Source organism: Bombyx mandarina, chromosome A1, assembly GCF_030267445.1.
Source record: "Bombyx mandarina strain Sakado chromosome A1, ASM3026744v2".
Lineage (NCBI taxonomy): Eukaryota > Metazoa > Arthropoda > Insecta > Lepidoptera > Bombycidae > Bombyx > Bombyx mandarina.
In genome coordinates this window covers 11,344,333-11,367,075 of record NC_143234.1, presented here as the reverse complement: position 1 = coordinate 11,367,075, position 22,743 = coordinate 11,344,333, and the positions used below count along the sequence as shown (strand labels likewise).

General features: G+C 41.8%; 1 protein-coding gene across 1 annotated transcript; it reads right to left on the bottom strand.

Moving 5' to 3' along the window:
• Positions 1–1,931: 1,931 nt before the first annotated feature.
• LOC149499541 (uncharacterized) lies at positions 1,932–4,626 on the bottom strand. The gene is made up of 2 exons (XM_089739784.1): positions 3,248–4,626; positions 1,932–2,511 (listed from the first exon to the last, which is right to left on the bottom strand). Exons 1-2 carry the CDS (start codon positions 4,624–4,626, stop codon positions 1,932–1,934), a joined length of 1,959 nt encoding a protein of 652 aa, XP_089595910.1.
• Positions 4,627–22,743: the final 18,117 nt, after the last annotated feature.

The window sequence follows — 22,743 nt, the reverse complement described above, 5'->3', positions numbered from 1 at the left end:
ATGTCTTACTAGCGACCCGCCCGAGCTTCGCTGTAATTTTTTATTGATCTTAATGAATTTTCTATCTTTATCTTTCATGATATCGCCCACTCTGTTGTTTATTGTCATAACTATTCAAATATTTGTCCAAATCATGTGGTGTATAGACAAACTTTATCTACTTTAAATACCATATGCGATATCAGTAGGTTATTTTGATATGAAGATCAATTTGTTACTACTAATTGTGCGTTATCATTTTTTATTGTATTTACGGTTTACTATTTTGGCGATAATGGCTTAGGCATAAAATAAACATACCTAGTCAGGTCATAAATTCTGTCACATGTTTAATGTAAAATAATTGAAACAAGTTTATTCATTATGTAACCATTCATATACCAAAATGAACTTAACAAAACATAGATTCTTATGACACTAAAGTTTATTCAAAATGACCTCCGTGATTTTGAATACAGGCCTTCAATCTGCGCGGCCAGTCGTCTATCACAGCACGAACGAGGTCCATGTCAATATCGGCGGCTGCCTTAATCAAGGATGTTTTGAGTGACTCCAAATTGGGATGAGGCTTTGAGCACGCCTTTTCCTCCAAGTGCTGCCATATCTTGTAATCGAACGGATTCAAATCTGGACTGGAGGAGGGCCAGTCTTCGTGCCGGATGAAGTCGATTTCACGCGCCGCCAGCCAGTCTTGTGTGCTTTTCGCTCTATGAACTGGCGCCGAATCTTGTTGGAATACCCAGTGCCTGTTATTGAACATGGTATGAGAAACAGGTACCACAAGGTTCGTCAGGACTGTATTTTGATACACAACTGCATTCGTTTTTACACCTTTCTCACAAAAATGTACCTCTGTTAAGCCCTAATAAGAAACTCCCAACCATACCATGAGCGAGGATGGAAAATGACCTCGTTGGACACGCGGAATACGGTTGCTCGCTTCTTCACTACTGTGTGCGTACACCTTATCATTTTGTTTGTTGTAGCTCTCTTCTACGGTAAAAATTTTTTCATCCGAAAAAGAATTTCCCGATATTTTTTTCCCGCGTACCGCTTCAACAAAGCGCGGCATCTCTTCAGTCTCAGGTCCATTAGAAGAGCATTCAAACGATGTCCTGTTTTTCTTCGACATGCCCGAAGCCCTAAGTCTTCATTTAATACCCTTTTCACCGTGGTTCTGCTTAACCCCATCTGAAGGGCCAACAGTTTCTGCTTACGTTTGGGATTTCTTTGAATTCGCGCCTTCACAGCTTTTATCACTGCTGAAGTCCTAACAGACCGAGGGCGACCACTTCTTGACCTGTCATCTACACTAGAGTCTCCATTGTATCGTTTGATGGTACGATAAACGAATCTTTTGGTTATATTTAAAATTTTCAGTATGTTAAAAACTTGAATTGGCGCGTAACCGCAACGATGCAACGCAATAACTGCAACACGGTCTTTTTTAAAAGCGTCCACTCCATATTTAAAAATGAGTAAAATTCTAAAAGTATACGTTTTTATTTTCATGAACAATTCGAAATTCGAATTCAATAAACTTTTTTGTGGCCAGCATTCTAAAAGAAAAGTTTTTGCTGTGTGACAATACTTATGACCTGACTAGTTATACACTGTACTGTCGTGGGCATTTTTGTGGGACTATTTAACATTTCCATTTTACATTATATATGGGTAACTCCAACGGTTTTTGTGTCAGAATATGATGGTGGATTTTTTCCTACTTAGGTACTTGACACTTATCGTTACATTTTGTGTTATTCACAGTATACCCTTATAAATACACACAGTATAATAAAATAAATAAAATATAAATAAAAAAGCCTGTATTTCCTTATCCTGAACTTTCATTTGCAATGTGGCATTTATTTGTTAGTGTTTAGTTAGTTATTAATGCTTATTGTCTAAATGTTAGTACGAGTTAATTTTTGTTATTGGATATGGACCCCTCCTCGGGTGAAGGCCTCCTCCAGTCCTTTCCACTGATCTCTGTCCTTGCCGATCGTTTGCCAGTCCTTTCCTATTATTTCGGTTATGTCGTCAGCCCATCGTCTTTTCGGTCTCCCTACCCTTCTTTTGCCAATTGGCCCTTTCCAGATTGTAGTGTTGACTGTCCACCTGGTGTCTGTGTATCTTAATACGTGACCTGCCCACTGCCATTTCAATTTTAGAGCTTGTGTGAGGGCATCTGTCATCTTTGTTTTCTGTCTTATTACTTTGCTCCTGACTTTTTGAATTTTTCTTATGTTTAGTATACTCCTCTCCATAGCTCTTTGTGTTGTTATGATTCTTTGTTTTGCTCTTGTCGTGTATACCCAAGTTTGGCAGCCATACATTAGACAAGGCAGTATACAGGTGTCTAATACAGTTTTCTTAAGGTTTATTGAGTAGTCTCCTTTTAAAATTTCTCTGAGTGACCAAAATTTCTTCCAGGCTATGTTTGTTCTTCTTTCAATTTCGTCTTCATTGTGCGTTTTTAAAAATGATATTTGTTTGCCTAGGTAGATGTAACTGTAGACATATTCTATAGTTTTTCCTTTTACATTGATGGGTCGTTCTATGCTGTTTGTCATGATTTTGGTTTTTGTAGCATTCATCTCTTATCCTACTTGTGAGCTCGCTTGAACAAGAGAGCGGACCATATCTTGTAATTCATTTGCTGTTTCAGACAGCATAACTATGTTGTCCGCAAATCTGAGATGGTTTAGATACCTGTTGTTTATTTTTATACCTCTATTTTTCCAGTCTGTGTTTCGAAATACATCTTCTAGAACCGCGATAAACAGCTTAGGTGACAGGGGGTCCCCCTGTCTTACTCCTTTTTCAATATTAATTGCATCACCTCTAGATTCTAGCTTCACATAACTTATGTTGTATATATATATATTTTATAATATTTATATATTTCGAATTTATGTTTAATTTCTTTAGTGATTTCCATATAGAGTTGTGGCTTATGCTGTCAAAGGCTTTGCTGTAGTCGATAAAACCTAGATAGAGTGGCTTATTAAACTCTTCGTATTTTTCTATAACTTGTTCTAGTGCCTGTATATGGTCTAGTGTGCTAAACCCAGAACGAAAGCCAGCTTGTTCTATTGGTTGTGCCCTTTCAATCTCTTGTGTTATGCGTTTAAGAATTATAGATGAGAAGATTTTGTATATATTTGCCAGTAAGCTAATTGGTCTATAGTTGTTGATATCGAGGGGGTTTCCTTTTTTATATAGTAATATGATGTCCGACGTGCACCATTGGATTGGTACGATTTCAGCTTCTAGTATGAGATTGAATAATTCTGTGAGAGGCTTAAGTAAAACTGGTGCGCCTATTTTCAGAGCTTCATTGGTTATTGCGTCGGGACCAGGACTTTTATCTGATTTTAGATGCTTCAGCTGGGCGTATGTATCTTTTTCTTCTATCGGTCTAATTGTTTCCGTGTTATAACAGTTGTGTGAATCGTTGGCTTCCTTGATGGTTTTATTTTTGTTTTTGTATAATTCTTGGTAGAAAGAAGTTGCCTGCTGTACGATTTCTTGTCTTGTTGTAATTTCTTTATGTTGGCCTTCTAGTTTTTGTATCCAAGTTTTTCTTAAGTTCAATTCTTTAAATGCTCTCTTTGTGCTTCGGAATTCATTTAAATTTTCTGTTATTATCCTTTGCCTGTGCTTACTATAGTCTCTTTTAATCGCTTTGCTAGTTTCCTTATGTAATTTGGTTAGTTCTTTCTTTGTATCAGCATCTTTATTCTTTCTTAGAGTTAATTCACTGCGTTTGTTAATTAAGGCTAGTGTTTCTTCGCTAAATATTTTGTGTCGTTTTTCTTTTTTTGTATTGTTTTTACTAGTTAAACTTTTTGTTATAGCTATTTCTAGCGCATCATAGTAAGATTGAACGTTTCTGGTATCTGCTAGTTTGGTATCGATGTTCGATTTGAGGCTGTCTATGTAGTATCTTGTTTCTTCTTCATTTTTTGGGATTTTTGGTGGTGGTTTAAAGCCTTTTCTATTTTTTTTCACTTGACTCAATAAAACTGTTGCTCTAAGTAGTCTATGGTCTGTTTGAAACTTTACGTTGTTGAGAACTTCATAATTTTGGACTATTTTTGGGACATTTGTCATGATGTAGTCGATTTCGTTTTTAACTTTTTCGTCTGGTGACTTCCAAGTCCATCTTCTGCTTGGTCTTTTTTTGAAATAAGTGTTGATTATTGCTAGTCTATATTCCAATGCATATTCTAGCAGTCTTTCGCCTCTTTCGTTTCTTTGGCCTAGCCCGTACTGTCCCATGACGAGTTTTTCTTCTTTTTTGGGTTGCCCTATTTTTGCATTGAAGTCTCCTAATATTATGATTTTCTCATTGGATAGTGTGTGAGCTTTTTTCAGATCATTGTAGAATTTTTGTATTTCTGTATCGTCTGATTTTTCCGTGGGTGCGTATGCCTGAATTATAGAAATGTCTAGTCCGCCAAAATTCATTTGAAGTAGCGCTACTCTCTCCGAAATGCCAGTGAAGTTAGTTATATTGTTTTTCCATGCCTTTTTTATTAAAAATCCGACTCCATACAATCCCTTTGTTTCTCCTATATAGCAGAAAACATAGTCTGAATACTCTTCTATGTGGCAGCCCATTTTTCTTGTTTCTGAGAGTCCTAGTATGTCGCATTTTATATCTTTCAATGCATTATTGAGTTCTAAGTATCGGTGTATTGATGACAGAGACCTGACATTATAAGTACCAATTTTTATACAATTCTTAAAGTCTTTGTTCAGTTTAGTGGTTTTTTGTTTTTGTGGTTTTCCTGGAGGGTTGTGGTCGTACTCTTCCACGGAGACCAGCCGGCTTGGAAGATGAAATACACACAGTATACCTATGTATTATTCTGATATGTAAGCTATATTATTGTAAAGTTTCATCAAAACCCATCCAGTAGTTTTTTTAGTAAAAGGGTAACAATCATACAACCATACATTCTTACAAAATTTCACATTTCTTATATCAGTAGGATAATCCCAAACAATTATCATTATCCGTTTTTTCCGTAACCTGGCAACATTCATGTTAATCAGTTCACAACTGTTATTTCGGCTTGCATCTCAATACACACCGCGTATATCTCCTCCGAGAGCAGTATAGCTAGGTCGTAACCAGACAAGTCGTTAGGGGGTCAATTTACAATTAAGAGAATTCACTGTTATGTAACATTTTCGTTGTAGGAAAATTGTTTTGATGAAATTCACGGAAAATCCTGGTGATGTTCTAAATGCGGAATTCTGTGAGCTTGTAGATTTGTTAGTCTCTAACGCACATAATACGGGACTAATTTTGATGAAATATTAATATTTGTATTTACCTCATAAATCAGAATACACCATAGTATAATAAATATATTTGATGTGTTTATAAAATGATGACGTCAGTGTCACTGAGCCCGTTTTTTTTCTCCTACCTAACGTAATGGTCTTGAGAGCCTATATCAGCGTCACCGGGCGAGTAGGTGAGCTCACGGGGCTGACGTTGTTGCTAACACGAACCCTAGCAAGAGGCGTGCTTCGCAGAATCTACCGCTGGATCGGAAACGCGACCTACTGAGGAGATCCGGCGAGAAACTCAGTGGGCTGTGTCTGTGGATTAATTGGGTTCGACGAGAACGATGACCGGTGATTTGTGCGACAACAGTCACTCGTATAGTAGAAAGTGGAGGCAGTCATGAATTATCTTGAGTACCGTCTTAACAGTGCGTAACATTTAGGAAACAGTTAACTTTAACTATTTTTAGATAGCTAAATAGTGGAGCTGCGCCGAAATATAGTATAATAAATAATAATATAATATAATAAAAGTTTGTATATGTATGTATGTACGTTTAAGAACATTAAGTTCTTGACAGATACCTCCCTCGTGTGTCTATAAATAGGCTATAGGATTTAAGATTCGGATAAAACTGAAAAATAACACGTGTGTAAGAATGACTCTCATTCAAAATTCACAAAACACTAATCAACGCTTATCCATCCAGTATTACAATTATATTTTAGTGCCTCCACAAGGCTATGTTCCCAGTATTCAGTGCTCTTACTGGGGAGAGATTCGTGCCCATACGAACTGACAGTATCCTAGGGAAATATATGACGTCATAAATCGTTGCTATTTTTCTACTGTGAAATTTTGTGTTTTCGAGGTAAGCTGCTCTGAGCTTTGATCACGTGATCGATTTTATCGTGCATAGCCTCATTTCAATAATTCGGTTTTTGAGTTATTATACATTAATTTAGTAATTACGCAAATTATAATTTTGCGGGTTCGATTTTTATTACACGATGTTATTCCTTCACCGTGGAAGTAAATCGTGAACATTTGTTGAGTACGTATTTCATTAGAAAAATTGGTACCCGCCTGAGATTCGAACACTGACGCATCGCTCAACACGAATGCATCGGACGTCTTATCCTTTAGGCCACGACGACTTCAATCCTACGTCGATATACATAAAAATTTTGCAATCATTTAAAAATTTCACAATAATTTACATTATACTTTACAGAGACTTAAAATTTGCATGTTGCTCTCATAGCATTAAAGTCAATGGAGACATGTTGATTTATAGATTTTGTGAAATTCCGCATCTTACTAAACATACTTTACTGGTGGTAGGACCTCTTGTGAGTCCGCGCGGGTAGGTACCACCACCCTGCTTATTTCTGCCGTGAAGCAGTAATGCGTTTCGGTTTGAAGCTCGGGGCAGCCGTTGTAACTAAACTGAGACCTTGAACTTATGTCTCAAGGTGAGTGGCGCATTTACGTTGTAGATGTCTATGGGCTCCAGTAACCACTTAACACCAGGTGGGCTGTGAGCTCGGCCACCCATCTATGCAATAAAAATAAATAAAAAATAAAAACATACTAATTCTATAGTTGGCTTAAATCCTTACAGCTTTCTATTTAAATAGAGAACTATATAATACATATTATTATTATATATTTTTTAGAGACCACAACTGATATACATATTATAAAAAAATATAACAATCACCACCCAAAACATGTTAAGGTTGGCTTTCTGAATCGTCGTATGACTTTTGCGTTTTGATATAAAATTGCATTTCGTTGCAAGCGAAGCCGCGGGCGCAGCTACGAGTACTTAATGAATAAAAAATAATGAATTTTTATTAAATTTTATCTATATTTCGTACTTAAAGATTCTTTTTTCAGCTATAAACGATGTATATAGTTACAGAATATGACATTGGATCTTATGTCTCAAGATGGGTGGCGATATTTATGCCTAATGGAACGTGAGTCCAAAAAAAGCTTGCTCTTCTGGGCGTAGACATCGCCTAGGCTCGCCGCGATGACTACAAAGTCTAGACAACGACACACACTAGAACAATAAAGGTTTGTAACTAATGCATTCTCGAATGCTTCTATTTAATTTAAAGTTCTGTCACTTGCGATTTCCGGTGATTACGTCCCTGTCTCCGCACACAAGATGCCAAGGCGCAATTACGTCTGTATGCTTAGGAGAGTCCTTTATTTATTATCTTGTTTGTTATGCGGTAAGTGAAGCAAAAATTACAAGTTCTGGTTTTGTTTTTCTTTGATGATGTTTGTAGTTTTGTAAGATTGTGTCGTATCTGGAAAACAAATTTGAAGTCTGAGCTTTACATAAATCATGTACGAGGACCATTTGACGAAAAGTCTAGGTGTGAGCTTTTTTGTATTGTTCTTTTTGCTCTTGTTTTATTTGTTGAATGTTTCTTCGGGTTTAAACGTCCATTAAGAGTGGTTTTGTTTTTTATTACTCAGGCGTTCGAGCTCACGACCAACCTGGTGTTAAGTGGTTACCGGAGCCCATAGACATCTACAACGTAAATGCCGAAATACAACCTGCACCTTGCATCTTGAGACATGAGTTCTAAGATCTCAGTTTTTACAGAACAACGACTCTGCTCCACCGTTCAAACCGAAACGCATTACTGTTTCACGGCAGAAATAGGCAGAGTGGTGGTACCTACCCGTGCGGACTCGCAAGATATCCTACCACCAGTAATTACGCAAATTATAATTTTGCGGGTTTGATTTTTACTACACGATGCTATTCCTTCACCGTGGAAGTCCGCTGTAACTATACTGAGACCTTAGAACTTATATCTCAAGGTGGGTGGCGCATTTACATTGTAGATGTCTATGGACTCCAGTAACAATTTAACACCAGGTTTTTTTTTTTTTTTTTTTTTTTTTTTTTTTATGATTGAAACTTTACTGGTAGCCCGAAGGCCTTTCCAGTTTCACCAGGACAGGTGGGCGAGCAAAGGCTCAGCCAAGAGGGGTGGGATTTGCTAACAACTGCCCGAGCGCCTCCGAAGGAGACCTAACAACTCAAGAGCAATTGTTTCGCGAATGAATCTACTACCGGATCGGAATCGCGACCCGCTGAGAAGATCCGGCGAGAAACTCAGCGGGCTGATGCATGGGTTAGGTTGCACGTCGACCTCTTTGTCGAGTTCGACGAGTACGGTTACCGGGGTCCCTAAGACTGCCCCTAGTATTAGAGCTGAAGGCATCTAATGCAAAGGTTATTGGATCTGATGGATCCGTAAGGACGTGTCTAGGGCGTCGACGGTGACTGGCTCCTGCATGATCGGGATTCGGGGAGTAGTCAGCGGCGGCAACGATAAGGCGATTATCATGACGCATAGCCTTATCGAAGTATCGTTCCGACGCTGACTTCATGTATTTCCGAATTGATTCGAGGCCCAGGTCGTCGTGTAGGTCAACGTTCCTCACGAACCACGGAGCCCCGACAGATAACCTGCAAAAGCGGGATTGTAGGGATTGGAGGGTGTCTATGTGTGTGCGGGCTGCGTGAGCGAACACCACACTCGCGTAAGTCATGACGGGCCTTATGCAAGTTTTGTAAAGTGTCACCTTGTTCCGAAGGGACATTTTACTCCGCTTACAGATCATGGGGTAGAGTCTACCGAGAATAAACGCGGCACGGTCACGGACTGATTTTATATGCGGGCGGAATGTCATCGATGCATCCAGGGTAACGCCCAGGTACTTGACCTTCCTGGCCCAGGGTATGGGTTGTCTAAAGAGAGTAATCGGGGGTGTGAGATTCCTCCTCCTAATCCGGGAGGAAATCCGTGTAGAGCTTCCCCTCTGAAATAGCACCGCAGTACTTTTCGCTGGGTTGATGTCTATGCGCCATTTTCGGAACCACTGTCCTAGGGCTAGGGCTGCGCTCTGAAGCTTCTTCGCGATTAGGGACTTATTTCTACTAGAATAGTAAACAGTCGTGTCGTCGGCGAATAAAGCTAAATGGGTCGGCGGCGACCGGGGAATATCGTTGACGAATAAGCTAAATAGGAGGGGTGAGAGGACAGAGCCTTGCGGGACTCCAGCTGTGAGAGGTCGTGGGGAGGAGCGGGTTCCCTCGACTCGATATCGAAAAGAGCGGTTCGACAAGAAGTCCCGTATGATGAGCACGAGACTATCCGGCACGCCCATGTTGAATAGTTTAAAAATCAAACCATTGTGCCAGACTTTGTCGAACGCTTTTGCGACGTCGAAGAAGAGAGCTCCCGTGTATAACGGTTTTGGTCGATTAAGCCCCACAAGAATGTGCTCCGTGAGGCGGTGCACCTGTTGAACGCATGAGTGATTTGTACGGAATCCGAATTGTTCATCGATGAGAATGCCCTTGGATGAGACGAAGTCTCTGAGGCGTTTGTAGAGCAGACGCTCATACAGTTTGCCTAGAGACATGAGGAGGCTAATCGGGCGGTAGCTCGTCGGATGATTTTTTGGTTTACCGGGTTTATGTATGCCGATAACGTCCGCTTCTTTCCACACCGCGGGAAAGATACAGTTCGCCATAGCGGCATTGAAAATAGATGCCAACATCACGATGAGTTGGACGGGTAGAAGTTTAATAACGCGGTTAGATATACCGTCGGAACCGGGAGCCTTGCGAGGACGTAGGTCTTTGATCAAGTCTTTAACTTCTATCGGGGTGACGGGTGGTAACGCATCCGATGGTGGCAAGCAGGCTCTGCGTTCTACCTCACTGTCTACTAATTCTACATGAACAGGGTCCACGGATTGAGTGCTGGGCGTGCACTGGGTTTGCAATGTATCGGCCAGCAGCTCTGCTTTTTCGTCATCATCGAACGCCGCGAGTCGGCCTGAGGGGCCTACGAGGGGGGCATAGTTACTACCGTATCCGATTTGAGAGTACGAGCTAAGCGGTAGTAAGACCTTTGGGAGGGCGCGAGTCCTTCTAAGAAATCAGACCATCTGGCATCTCGGACTTCGGCGATGCGAGACTTTACGTCGCGTTGTAGGGCACGCATTCGAATACGATTTTCCGCGGTAGGATACCTGTCGTAGGCGCGTATCGAGGCGTTCTTAGCTCTAAGGAGTTCCCTAATATCGTCGGACAATTTGAAGCGGTGAAGGAAGTCCTCCGCTACAACTTGTTTCGATGACCTGTCTAATGTCGAGGTGATGTGTGACGTTAAGATGTCTATGGCTTCAGCGGTATCCTGAGGAGACGGGATAGAGTCCGGGTTAAACGGGAGCGATGGTGGATCAGATTCAGCCAGGCTGATGCCCAGCGTGTGCCAATCCACCACAGTCCTCGTGACGGGAACGGAATCGGGAGCGCGACCGAGCTTCATAACGACGGGACGGTGGTCTGAATCTAACTCTGAAACTACTTCGATCGAGTGTAAGCGCAGAGTTACGTTTTTTAATAACGCTATGTCGAGTATATCCGGGCGATGCGCGATGTTTAGCGGGTAGTGAGTCGGGGTTAGCGGAGCGACGATATCGAAAGCGAGATCATCGACTAACGCGTCAAGCCGCCTGCCATTCGGGGTTGTGGTGTGTGAGTTCCACCTGATGTGTTTACAATTTAGGTCGCCCGCCAGAATGACAGAGCTCCCCATACCGAGCAGCGCCTCGATATCACTGCTTAGAACGATCTTATCCGGTGGAAGATAAACGGACGCGATAACGATCGGCGCGTGTCCCGTCAGTGAGATTCGGCACACTGATGCTTCGATATTAGCGAGCGCGGGAGGATCAAGCGGGACGCAATGCAGGGCTCTTCTATAGTAAATGACGGTACCACCACCACGGGCAGAGAGCCTGTCGTTCCTGACCATGTTATAGTTCGCGATTTTAGGGTCACGGCGCGCGGGCTTAAGTAGGGTCTCCTGCACTAAAAAGATATCAATTTGATGGTCACGCAAAAAGTCAGAAACCTGATCACGTTGATTTGCGAGACCGTAAGCGTTAAAAAATCCTATCGTTACGGATAGGGGCTTTATTCTACTTATATACGCCATTGATTACCGGCGGAGTGAGGGGAGGACGTACGTATTTAATGACGCGTATACGTCGGCGTATTCTTGCACAACGGCGATAAAGTGTTGTGCAGTGGAGGCAGCGCGAATGGCGTCGCCCAAAGCGTTAACGCGCTCAAAGTTGATCGACTGAAAGAAGTCGATCGCTAAAGCGAGATTTTCGGACGCGGTCGGAGGGCAAGTCGCGGGAGAGGGACGAGTCGCGGGGGCGGGACGAATCGCGGAGGAGGGAGTTGTAGCCGTGTTCGTGTACGGCAGCGGTTTTGCCCAGGCCGAGACACTGGGCACCGCCGCCGGAACGAACGCTGGCTTAGCCTGCGACGCAGAGGGTGCCGAGGCTTTGATGTCTGGGCCGGAAGCTCGGAGGCGGTTTTGGCGGGCGACGCGGCGATTTATTTTAGGGGCTCGGGGGCAACCACGGTAATTCGCGGGGTGACCCTGTGTTCGACACAGGACGCAGCTAGGCGGTTCCGTCGCGGTTTTTTGGTCGCGAGCGCAGAGGGCCGTGGCGTGATCGCCCAAACACTTAACACATCGGGGGCGCGCGTGACAGTTACGGGAAGAGTGCCCGTACAATTGACAGTTATGGCACTGGCTAGGAGTGCCTTTTTTATGGGGGGCTTCGATGGCGATACCGGAGAGCCTACAGACGGTCTGTGTGTTGAAGATTTTCTTACCCTCGGGGGTAGGCTGGAGGGTGACTAGAACCATATTATATGGCTCCCTACCGCGACCGGTGTGCATACGGTGCACAGAATTCACTGGAAAGCCCTGTTCTAACAGATCGGCCTTGACGAGCTCTACATCTAACTCTTTAGGGATTCCGCGTATTACAACGCGGAGTTCGCGCTCCTCCTGGAGCGTATAAGTATGGAAACTTATACGTTCCTTACGGAGGTAAGAAGAGAGGGCCCTATGGTCGTCAGGTGTTTGAACCTTAATTTGAATGCCGTTCGCGAGGTTACGGGCATTCGTGAAATTTATATTTTTGGCCTTAAGGGCCAGGCAAACTCGATCCCAAGCTGCCTTCTCCTGAAGGATAACCGGGGGAGGGGTCTGGGTTTTAATTTGTGCCACCGGACGCGGCGACGGAGTGGCACGGGCTGGGGGCGCAACGGGAGTCTGAGGGCGGGGGCGCGACGCGTTCACGGCTTTGCTAATTTTAGCGGCCGCGGGAGCTCGAGACTCCGCGGCACGCTTCTTACCCTTCTGTACCAGGGTGAATCCATCCGTCGATGAGGCGGGGGCGAGGTCGACCTCCATGTCCGAGTCAGAGTCGGAGCACGAGGAGGCGGGTGCAGGCGACCTACGAGCAAGTGTAGGTGTTTTAGAGGGCGCGACGGAGGCCGCGGATGATCGCTCAGCTGAAACGATGGTCACGGCGGACGACGCAGCAGCTTTTCTCGCCAGTATAGGCGACACGGGAGCGGCAGGCACGACAGAGGCTGCGGTGCTCAATGCAGAAGCTCTGCACGCAGGTACAGGCGACGCAGGAGCAGCGAGCGCGGCGGAGTCCTCGAGAGGGCTCGCAGTGTGATTGGCCTTGAAGGCCAGAAACTCTGAGGCGAGCTGTGGGTGGCGAAGTCGGAGGAATTCCGCGAATACAGCGTCCATGATCGCTGAGTACCCAGGTGGGGCGGCCCCGGGTCTTGAAACACTCGCCTTGCGGCGAGGCCCCAACTTCTCGGACCTGAGCGGTTCTATTGAACACAGGTGGCAATGCGGCGCGATTACTACAGGACAAAGAAAAAGCACAACAAAACAGAAATTACAAAAAGAAACAAAACAAATAAATACTTGCAGGAAAACACTTTGTCGGCAAATGTTCCACGAACACAAAAATAACTAAAACAAAACAAATAAAAGCTTCCAGGAAACACACTTGGTCGGCAGATGTATCACGAACACAGGCCGCGCGAACAATGGCCGGGCTAACAAAAGCCGGGCGAACAAAGACCGGGCGATCGAGTGGACGATGAGCACGTCCGCACGTGACGGGTGCCTCTATCGGAATGTTAACACCAGGTGCGCTGTGAGCTCGTCTATCCATCTAAACAATAAAAAAAAAAACAATCGTAAACATTTGTTAAGTACGTATTTCATTAGAAAAATTGGTACTCGCCTGCGGGATTCAAACACCATTGCATCGTTAGATACGAATGCATCAAGCGTCTTATCCGTTAGACCACTAGGACTTCGAAATTTTCATTTCACAAAGCTATTCCTTCAGCGTGGAAGTCAATGGTGAGTATTATTAAGTATGTATTTTCATTAGAAAAAATTGTGCTTTTTTATTGCAGTGGCTTACCGGATAGTGGGCCCGTCGCAAGTGGAGATCGCCAATCTACTCGTCATTCTCGTCGCTATTCATGCCTCACTGAAGAGTAGAGATTGGTCATGATCATCACCACACGGTGCGCTGATAAAACAATTTTCGCATCATAAAAATCGCATTACAATATGCCCTTAACAATTCATGATATTTTACGATGCCGCAGTTAGTTTAAAACAGTTGTACGCTAAACTCCCGTTTCGAATCCTTTTTTACGGGGTCCTGTCAGTTATACTGAACCCAGTTTTATTCGAAGCGTTTAAAATGAAAATTCACAACACGACCGAGAGTTTCCCGCCATAACAAAGCCCAAGGAATGTTTCTTTAATGCAAATCCTGACCGTGCAACTTCAGTAATATGTTAATGTACATTATGATGAGTAGCTTTGTTAAAGCAAATGTATGCTATTTTGTTAAAGAATAAAATGAATTTCTTTTGTAATCATCTAATGTCAATTCATTTGGCGCGTTTTATAAATGTGAAATATCGGCTCTTTGATTTTAAGGTAATTTGCTGGTATGTTAGATGCCGTAAAATCTTCTAAGGATCTCATGTGTAATGATCATTATTTATTGTCATTCTGCGATATCAAAAAAACCCGAAGCACTTATTTTATTACGGCTTATCTGGTGTTAAGTGCCCATGGACATCGAGGTAGAAATCAATTTTTTTTTGTTTTAAGACTGTCTCAATAGTGCCACTGGAAGGCACGAGTACCTACTTTTTGGTAAAAATGGGCTAGTTGAATCAATACCCACTCATGTACGGTCAAAATTCGCCAAATAACTAGTAAAAGAACCTTTGAAATCACAATAGAGAATGATCACGCAAAATGTGTTTTTTTTATTGCTTAGATGGGTGGAAATAGGCAGGGTGGTGGTACCCACCCGCGCGGACTCACAAGAGGTCCTACCACCATTAATTACGCAAATTATAATTTTCCGAGCTTCATTTTTATTACACGATGTTATTCCTTCACCGTGGAAGTCAATCGTGAACATTTGTCGAGTACGTATTTCATTAGAAAAATTGGTACCCGCCTGAGATTCGAACACCGGAGCATCGCTCAACACGAATGCGCCGGACGTCTTATTCGTTAGGCCACGACGCTTTTATTGTTGAACCAGTTACTTTGTGTGTCATCACTGAAACCCCCAAACTATGTTGAATGGTTAACAATGTCCATCGCACATTATTTCATAACAGCCACCGAATATTTGAGATAAATTTTAACGCTCACAATTTTGTTTGGCGAGTTTTCGATAATCGATTAGAAGTTTATTCATTCGTGATAGACTCACTCACACCGCTACGAATAATATGTAGGGTGTGAATAGGAGTTTAGTGCCGTTGAAAACACAATGTATCCACCTAGGCTTAGGTAGTCGTGTGTGAATGTATGAGGCGAACCTTATTTAAAAAAAGGGATGTTATAGCTACTGACGATGAAGATAGTGTAATTTATGGATGCGAGCTGTGGTACGCCTATTGTTGGGGTCCAAGGGGAAGTTTGTAGAGTTTTATTTTATTTTATTTATTGGGTACCAACATGTTATACATCAGCACAGAACATGACAGGTTTCATATACATTGATTTACCTTAACTAGTAGGTGAGCTCACGGGGCTCAAACCTGACGACGTTGCTAACACGAACCCTAGCAAGAGCCGTGCTTCGCAGAATCTAAGACCGGATCGGAAACGCGACCCACTGAGAAGATCCGGTGAGAAACTCAGTGGGCTGTGTCTGAGTGTTAATTTACGGGACGAGAACGGTGACCGGTGCTTGAAGTACCTAAAAGCACCGTTAGTGGATCGGGAGGATCCGAAATGACGTGCTTTGGGCGACGTCGACTGCTTTCCATTCTTTCCACAGGATCGGGAATGTAGTTACCGGCGGCCACGATGAGAGGGTTCTCGTGTTGTGCCGCTTTATCGAAGTGGAGACAATTACAGGTACCGACTGCATGCATTGAAAAAAAAGTTCCAAAAGAGTATGTTGTTTGAGCACCTTTATCTATATATTAATACGTGAAGCAAAAACTTTGTATCCCTTTTTACGAAAATTGCGCGGACAGAGGAGTAATGAAATTTCCCACACTTATAGAGAATATAGAGAAGAAATGCACAATGCTTATATTTTTTAAAAATACATTAGAACATTAAGGAAAACATTACACACACTACCGTGTATTTGACGCAACTTCTTCTTCTTCTTCTTTGTCGTTTCCTCATTACTGAGGGTCGTGACCACCTTGGTCCAGTTTTTGCACCAGCTTCCTCCAATGTTGCCTGCATTCGGCCTGCTTAATGGCGCCCGGGACACATACGTATAAATCATAGATCTATATAACAGGGACACGACATATTGTTCTATACGTACAACTGCTTATATAAATAGCACCCATTTTGAAGGTACACACATAAACATATATCTATCTCGTTATGTTAGTTAAGTACAAATGGTAGCTTGTTAACGAGTACGTGTTGCTAAGTGCACTGCTATACAAGACTATAATAAAATAATTTGACACCACAATGACGACGCGTCAACGTATTGAGTTAGGTATGTACAAACCTTACACCTACGGTTAGGTGGTGCGATGACCTTCGAAGGGTGGCTGACAAGAGTTGGAGGGGGAGAGCCGAAGCCCTCTCAGTGGTGTGGATTGAAAGAGGCCATGTCCAGCAGTGAGCGATTGTGGGCTGATGACGATGATGACAGCGGGACCTGGTTGCGCACAGGAGATGATGTCTTACAACTGATAATAGAAATGACGACGTTTTTACTGGTGGTAGGACCTCATGTGAGTCCACACGGGTAGGTACCATCACACAGCCTATTCCTGCCGTGAAGCAGTAATGCGTTTTGGTTTGAAGGTTCGGGCAGCCGTTGTAACTATACTGAGACCTTAGAACTTATATCTCAAGGTGGGTGGCGCATTTATGTTGTAAATGTCTATGGGCTCCAGTAACTACTTAACACCAGGTGGGCTGTGAGCTCGTCCACCCATCTAAGCAATAAAAAAAAATAAAAAAATTTTATATGCGACATGAAAGTAAAACAAACATGTCTAAAACTTATGTACTTATGTACTGTACTTACGAATTCAAAATATTCGACTATTACGTTGCGGTGTGAATATTCCAGTAGATCATCAATCAAAACTCACATTTTGAACATACGTTTTTTGCTTTAACTTCACCGAAACTATTTTTTAATATCTCACACCCAAAAAAAAAGCATCGGTTCATCATTTTTTCACATCGATATTTTAGTAAGGAAACTTTTTTTTCGCATCGTTGATCTGCGCTGCTTACCTTGTCAAACTATGAGGTCCGTTTACGATCCGTTCTTGGAGTTTGGTATTAAAATTCCCTTTGGTTGTATTTTATTTATATTAACGGTAGGCAGCGGCTTGGAACGACGGTAACCACTCACCATCAGGTGGGCCGTATGCTCGTCTGCCTACTAGGACAATAAAAAAATGTTTTACCTGAGCTTACGACACCAATCACGGAGGAAAAAGAAACATGAGATTTTTTTATGTTTCTTTTATGTTGCATTTAATGTTCGCCTATTGATTAAAATTTTAAATATAATTAAACACTATTGACACCTAAAAACTTAGATTCATTTCTAGTACTTAATAAATGTTCACTTTTGTTTTAGGAACGCCAAATTTCAACAGTAGCTACTAAAAAATCGATTGAAATAAAAAGATCAGAAAGTAGTACTTAACTTTTTTTGTTTTTATTTATTTATTTTTATTGCCTTTCTAGGCAGACGAGCATACGGCCCACCTGATGGTGAGTGGTTACCGTCGCCCATGGACTTCAGCAATGCCAAGGGCAGAGCCAAGCCGCTGCCTACCGCTAAACTGCAAAACCTATGTAAAATTGTAATTAAGATTAATCGTATACTTTCGTTTTTATGAAATATAATTTCGTTTTGAAGTGTTCTTAATAATAATTCACGTTTTTCAATTTCGTTCTGGACAATTTTATATTTTATTTTCCGATAAAAATTTCATGATAACTATTGAATTTCGAATTCGTCTCCGGTCCGTGTAAATACAGAGTCTCGTCGTCCGTTGCCTATTGTGCCGATTTCTGCCTCATCTGAATACGTGTCGAGAATCCAGACTTCATTGAAAATGTTGAATATTACAGGTATATAGGTATATTGGCTTTATATTACGTTTAATCTTTTATATCTTTAAACGAGCAACTCTTGTATATATACCTAGTCAGGTCATAAATTCTGTCACATGTTTAATGTAAAATAATTGAAACAAGTTTATTCATTATGTAACCATTCATATACCAAAATGAACTTAACAAAACATAGATTCTTATGACACTAAAGTTTATTCAAAATGACCTCCGTGATTTTGAATACAGGCCTTCAATCTGCGCGGCCAGTCGTCTATCGCAGCACGAACGAGGTCCATGTCAATATCGGCGGCTGCCTTAATCAAGGATGTCTTGAGTGACTCCAAATTGGTATGAGGCTTTGAGCACGCCTTTTCCTCCAAGTGTTGCCATATCTTGTAATCTAACGGATTCAAATCTGGACTGGAGGAGGGCCAGTCTTCGTGCCGGATGAAGTCGATTTCACGCGCCGCCAGCCAGTCTTGTGTGCTCTTCGCTCTATGAGCTGGCGCCGAATCTTGTTGGAATACCCAGTGCCTGTTATTGAACATGGTATGAGAAACAGGTTCCACAAGGTTCGTCAAGACTGTATTTTGATACACAACTGCATTCGTTTTTACACCTTTCTCACAAAATGTACCTCTGTTAAGCCCCAATAAGAAACTCCCAACCATACCATGAGCGAGGATGGAAAATGACCTCGTTGGACACGCGGAATACGGTTGCTCGCTTCTTCACTACTGTGTGCGTACACCTAACCATTTTATTTGTTGTAGCTCTCTTCTACGTTAAAAAAATTTTCATCCGAAAAAAGAATTTCCCGATATTTTTTTCCCGCGTACCGCTTCAACAAAGCGTGGCATCTCTTCAGTCTCAGGTCCATTAGACGAGCATTCAAACGATGTCCTGTTTTTCTTCGATATGCCCGAAGCCCTAAGTCTTCATTTAACATCCTTTTCACCGTGGTTCTGCTTAACCCCATCTGAAGGGCCAACAGTTTCTGCTTACGTTTGGGATTTCTTTGAATTCGAGCCTTCACAGCTTTTATCACTGCTGGAGTCCTAACAGACCGAGGGCGACCACTTCTTGACCTGTCATCTACACTAGAGTCTTCATTGTATCGTTTGATGGTACGATAAACGAATCTTTTGGTTATATTCAAATTTTTCAGTATGTTAAAAATTTTAATTTGCGCGTAACCGCAATGATGCAACGCAATAACTGCAACACGGTCTTCTTTAAGGGTCCACTCCATATTTAAAAATGAGTAAATTCTAAAAGTATACATTTTTATTTTCATGAACAATTCGAAATTCGAATTAAATAAACTTTTTTGTGGCCAGCATTCTAAAAGAAAAGTTTTTACTGTGTGACAATACTTATGACCTGACTAGTTATAATCTGAATCTCGGAAACGGCGCCAACGATTTTCATAAAATTTAGTATACAGGGCATTTCGGAGGCGATAAATCGATCTAGCTACGATTTATTTTCAGAAAATATTGTTTTATTCGTGTTTTCTATAATCAACTCTTCCCGACATCTATTGGCGAATAATAATACTATTTTTCTTAATTGAGGGTAACTAACTGCTTTAAAGAACAACAAGATGGCGTTAGCAAAAAAAAAACGAGCAAAGCTCGGTCATCATCTAGTGTTATATAAGTGTGATAAAACACAAATGGCTATGTGTAACCATAAAAGTATTTGTTACTAAATCTGGATATGTAAGCGTATTTACAGGCTACCTTCTTTTTTTATAGCATAGATGGGTGGACGAGCTCGCAGCCCACCTGGTGTTAAGTGGTTACCGGAACCGTAGCGTGCTATTGATGAAACCTTATTATTCATCATCAGACGAGCCGTGAACGCCTGTCTTATCTAAGAACGTCATAATATTTATTTCTTTAAATCGTGCTCCGAAAAACTCTCATTTCCATTAGAGTAAAACCCGTAAGAAACACGAATACAGTGCATCTAAGTGCTGAAAGAATTGCGGGGAGTGGTTGGGCAGGGGTGGTCGAAATGTAAGAACGAGGGGGTCATATTGAGTCCCGGTTAAAATGTAATTTATATTTCGCGCTTCGACACAGCCCTAGTGTCTCATCATCAATCAATCATCATCTTGGCACATCGCAATATTTCAACAATATGTTCTTATGCGATAATTAGGTCAACTATTTTTTTTTTTATTGCTTAGATGGGTGGACGAGCTCACAGCCCACCTGGTGTTTAGTGGTTACTGGAGCCCATAGACATCTACAACGTAAATGCGCCACCTATCTTGAGATATAAGTTCTAAAGGTCTCAAATATAGTTACAACGGCTGCCCCACCCTTCAAACCGAAACGCATTACTGCTTCACGGCAGAAATAGGCAGGGCGGTGGTACCTACCCGCGCGGACCCACAAGAGGTTCTACCACCAGTAAAACGTTCCTTGACTATAAAATACAAAAACTACTAAGTATTCTAATCGTTGAAAATAATAGAATTACAATAAAAAACGCGAAAGCATACAGCGTAGTTTTGATTACTTTTTAAATTATTTCAAGATTTCCGAGATCCCTAATCTTTACTGTATCGAACTCAAATATAATTTATAATATGTAACGTATAAAAATACATTAAAACTGTTTCGCGAAAGATATGGGGAGGACACTGTTTACTATTGCAGAGTCACAGGTTCCAAATAATCGGTTTCGGCGCGTCCAATAATTTTAATGACCCACAGAATTTGTCTAATTTGGTCCTGGCTCGGAACGTGCCGGATCTGTAAGTCCCACAGCGAAAGCTCAGCCCGGCCCTGATCGACTAACCATAAATAAGATCACTGTAACCTAAAATGTGTTTACATTAGATATTGCTGTTTGTGTAACAATTCCGAAATAACATACAAACAACTAAAAAACTTCGTATCCTCGTATCTTTTACGAGAAATGTTTTTCTTCCATTCTTCGTTGTGAAAAGCGTATAATTTTGTTTTAACAGGAAACGTGTGTGCGGACATGTGATGCGTAGAGAGAAGATGCATGTCACTAGGAGATGTATAGAAATGGTAGTGCAAGCGAGAGGGGGAAGAGGTCGACCAAAGAAGACATGGATGGAGTGTGTGAATGACGATAGGAGAGAGAGAGGAGTGAGTATTGAGATGGCGGCTGATAGAAGAGAATGGAAGAGAAAAATAGCTGTACCGACCCCACCTAGTGGGATAAGGTGTAAAAAAAAAAAAAAAAGGAAATTGAAACTATCGGTATTACAGCTTGATTGTAGTTCATCCAGACCGTTTTGAGACATGACAGCGAAGCCATGAGTAACGAATTTCAAGAAAACTATTTAAATATGAATAAATGAATAATAAATGAGAACAAATCACACACGGTCATCCGGCCCCAATTTAGGATTCCCTGTGCTGTGGGTGCCAGAGACTGACATACATTCTTATACACATTTTTAAATATTGTTTTTTTTATTGCCCTTGCAGGCAGATGAACATATGGCCCTCCTGATGGTGAGTGGTTACCGTCGCCCAGGAACTTCAGCAATGCCAGGGGCAGAGCCAAGCCGCTGTCTACCGTTTAATACTCTCCACAAACCTCGTTTGAAGAAGGACATGCCATAGCTGTCATTTTGACCTCTTGTGAGTCCGCGCGGGTAAGTACCACCACCCCGCCTATTTCTGCCGTGAAGCAGTAATGCGTTTCGGTTAAAAGGGTGGGGCAGCCGTTGTAACTATACTGAGACCTTAGAACTTATACCTCAAGGTGGGTGGCGCGTTTACGTTGTAGATGTCTATGGGTTCTAGTGACCACTTAACACCAGGTGGGCTGTGAGCTCATTCCACCCACATAAGCAATAAAAAAAAACTTCGTAGCTGGCTTTGTTTTTTACGTCGGATCGATTTTATTCAGCCCGGTCCACTATCTTTTACTACTAATTTTCGTCTTGCCTCGGTTATAGCAAGCCAAAATATAAGGCTTGTTGTTTCTAGACGAATCAGTAGATTTCCCATATCATCTCCATTCTGTGCGAGACGGATATTATCATCAGTGTATCTCAAATCATTAACCACCTCTCCCCCAACTGATATAACTTTGTGTCCCATTCTTCCAAGATAATGCGCATAATGTACTATTTGAATTGAAAAGTAACGGCGATAAGATACATCCTTGACGTACCCCGCCCTGAATTTGGAAGTTTCCTGAAAGGATGTCGTCCATTTTAATCACTGCGGTACTGTAGCATCGCCTCCTTAAACGTGTTATTAGACGGGGCAGCACACCCATTTCCGCACGTATCTTCCAGAGGTGTTTCAATATGACCGTATCTAATGCTTCACGGGAGTCTGCAATATATGGGATGGAATTAAATTCCTTGGCCTTTTCATTATATTGTATAATATATAAGAATTTGTTCGCGGATCCCTCTTCCTTAAGCAAATCCTTGCTCTGGTGCGATTTGCCTCGAGAGCCTTGCCGACAGTCTTGTGTCGATAATGTACCTTATTCTACATTCTATCCATTCTAAAACCGAAAATCCTGTTTTGTGGCGACTTGAATATTAAAAGCTTACCTTTATTCATTTTATTTTTGAACTTCGATCCAATATTGTGAAAACTCATTTAGCCTTTTGGTCTACTCTTGTCGAACACATGTCATTAGAATATTTAAATGTGTATCGATTTTTACCTTTGGGGAAACAAAACTGTATTAAATTAATTGATATGAATTTAAAAGTTGTTAGTCCGAGTCAGCACGGTAGTCCCGGGGGTGTGACCATTCAATTAAAAACTTTAAAAGTTATTTTTTTTTAATTATACCATAGGTTCATTTTATTCATCATGTTATCGTTCATTGTTGAGCATTTGAACACAAATCTGATTGTACAAA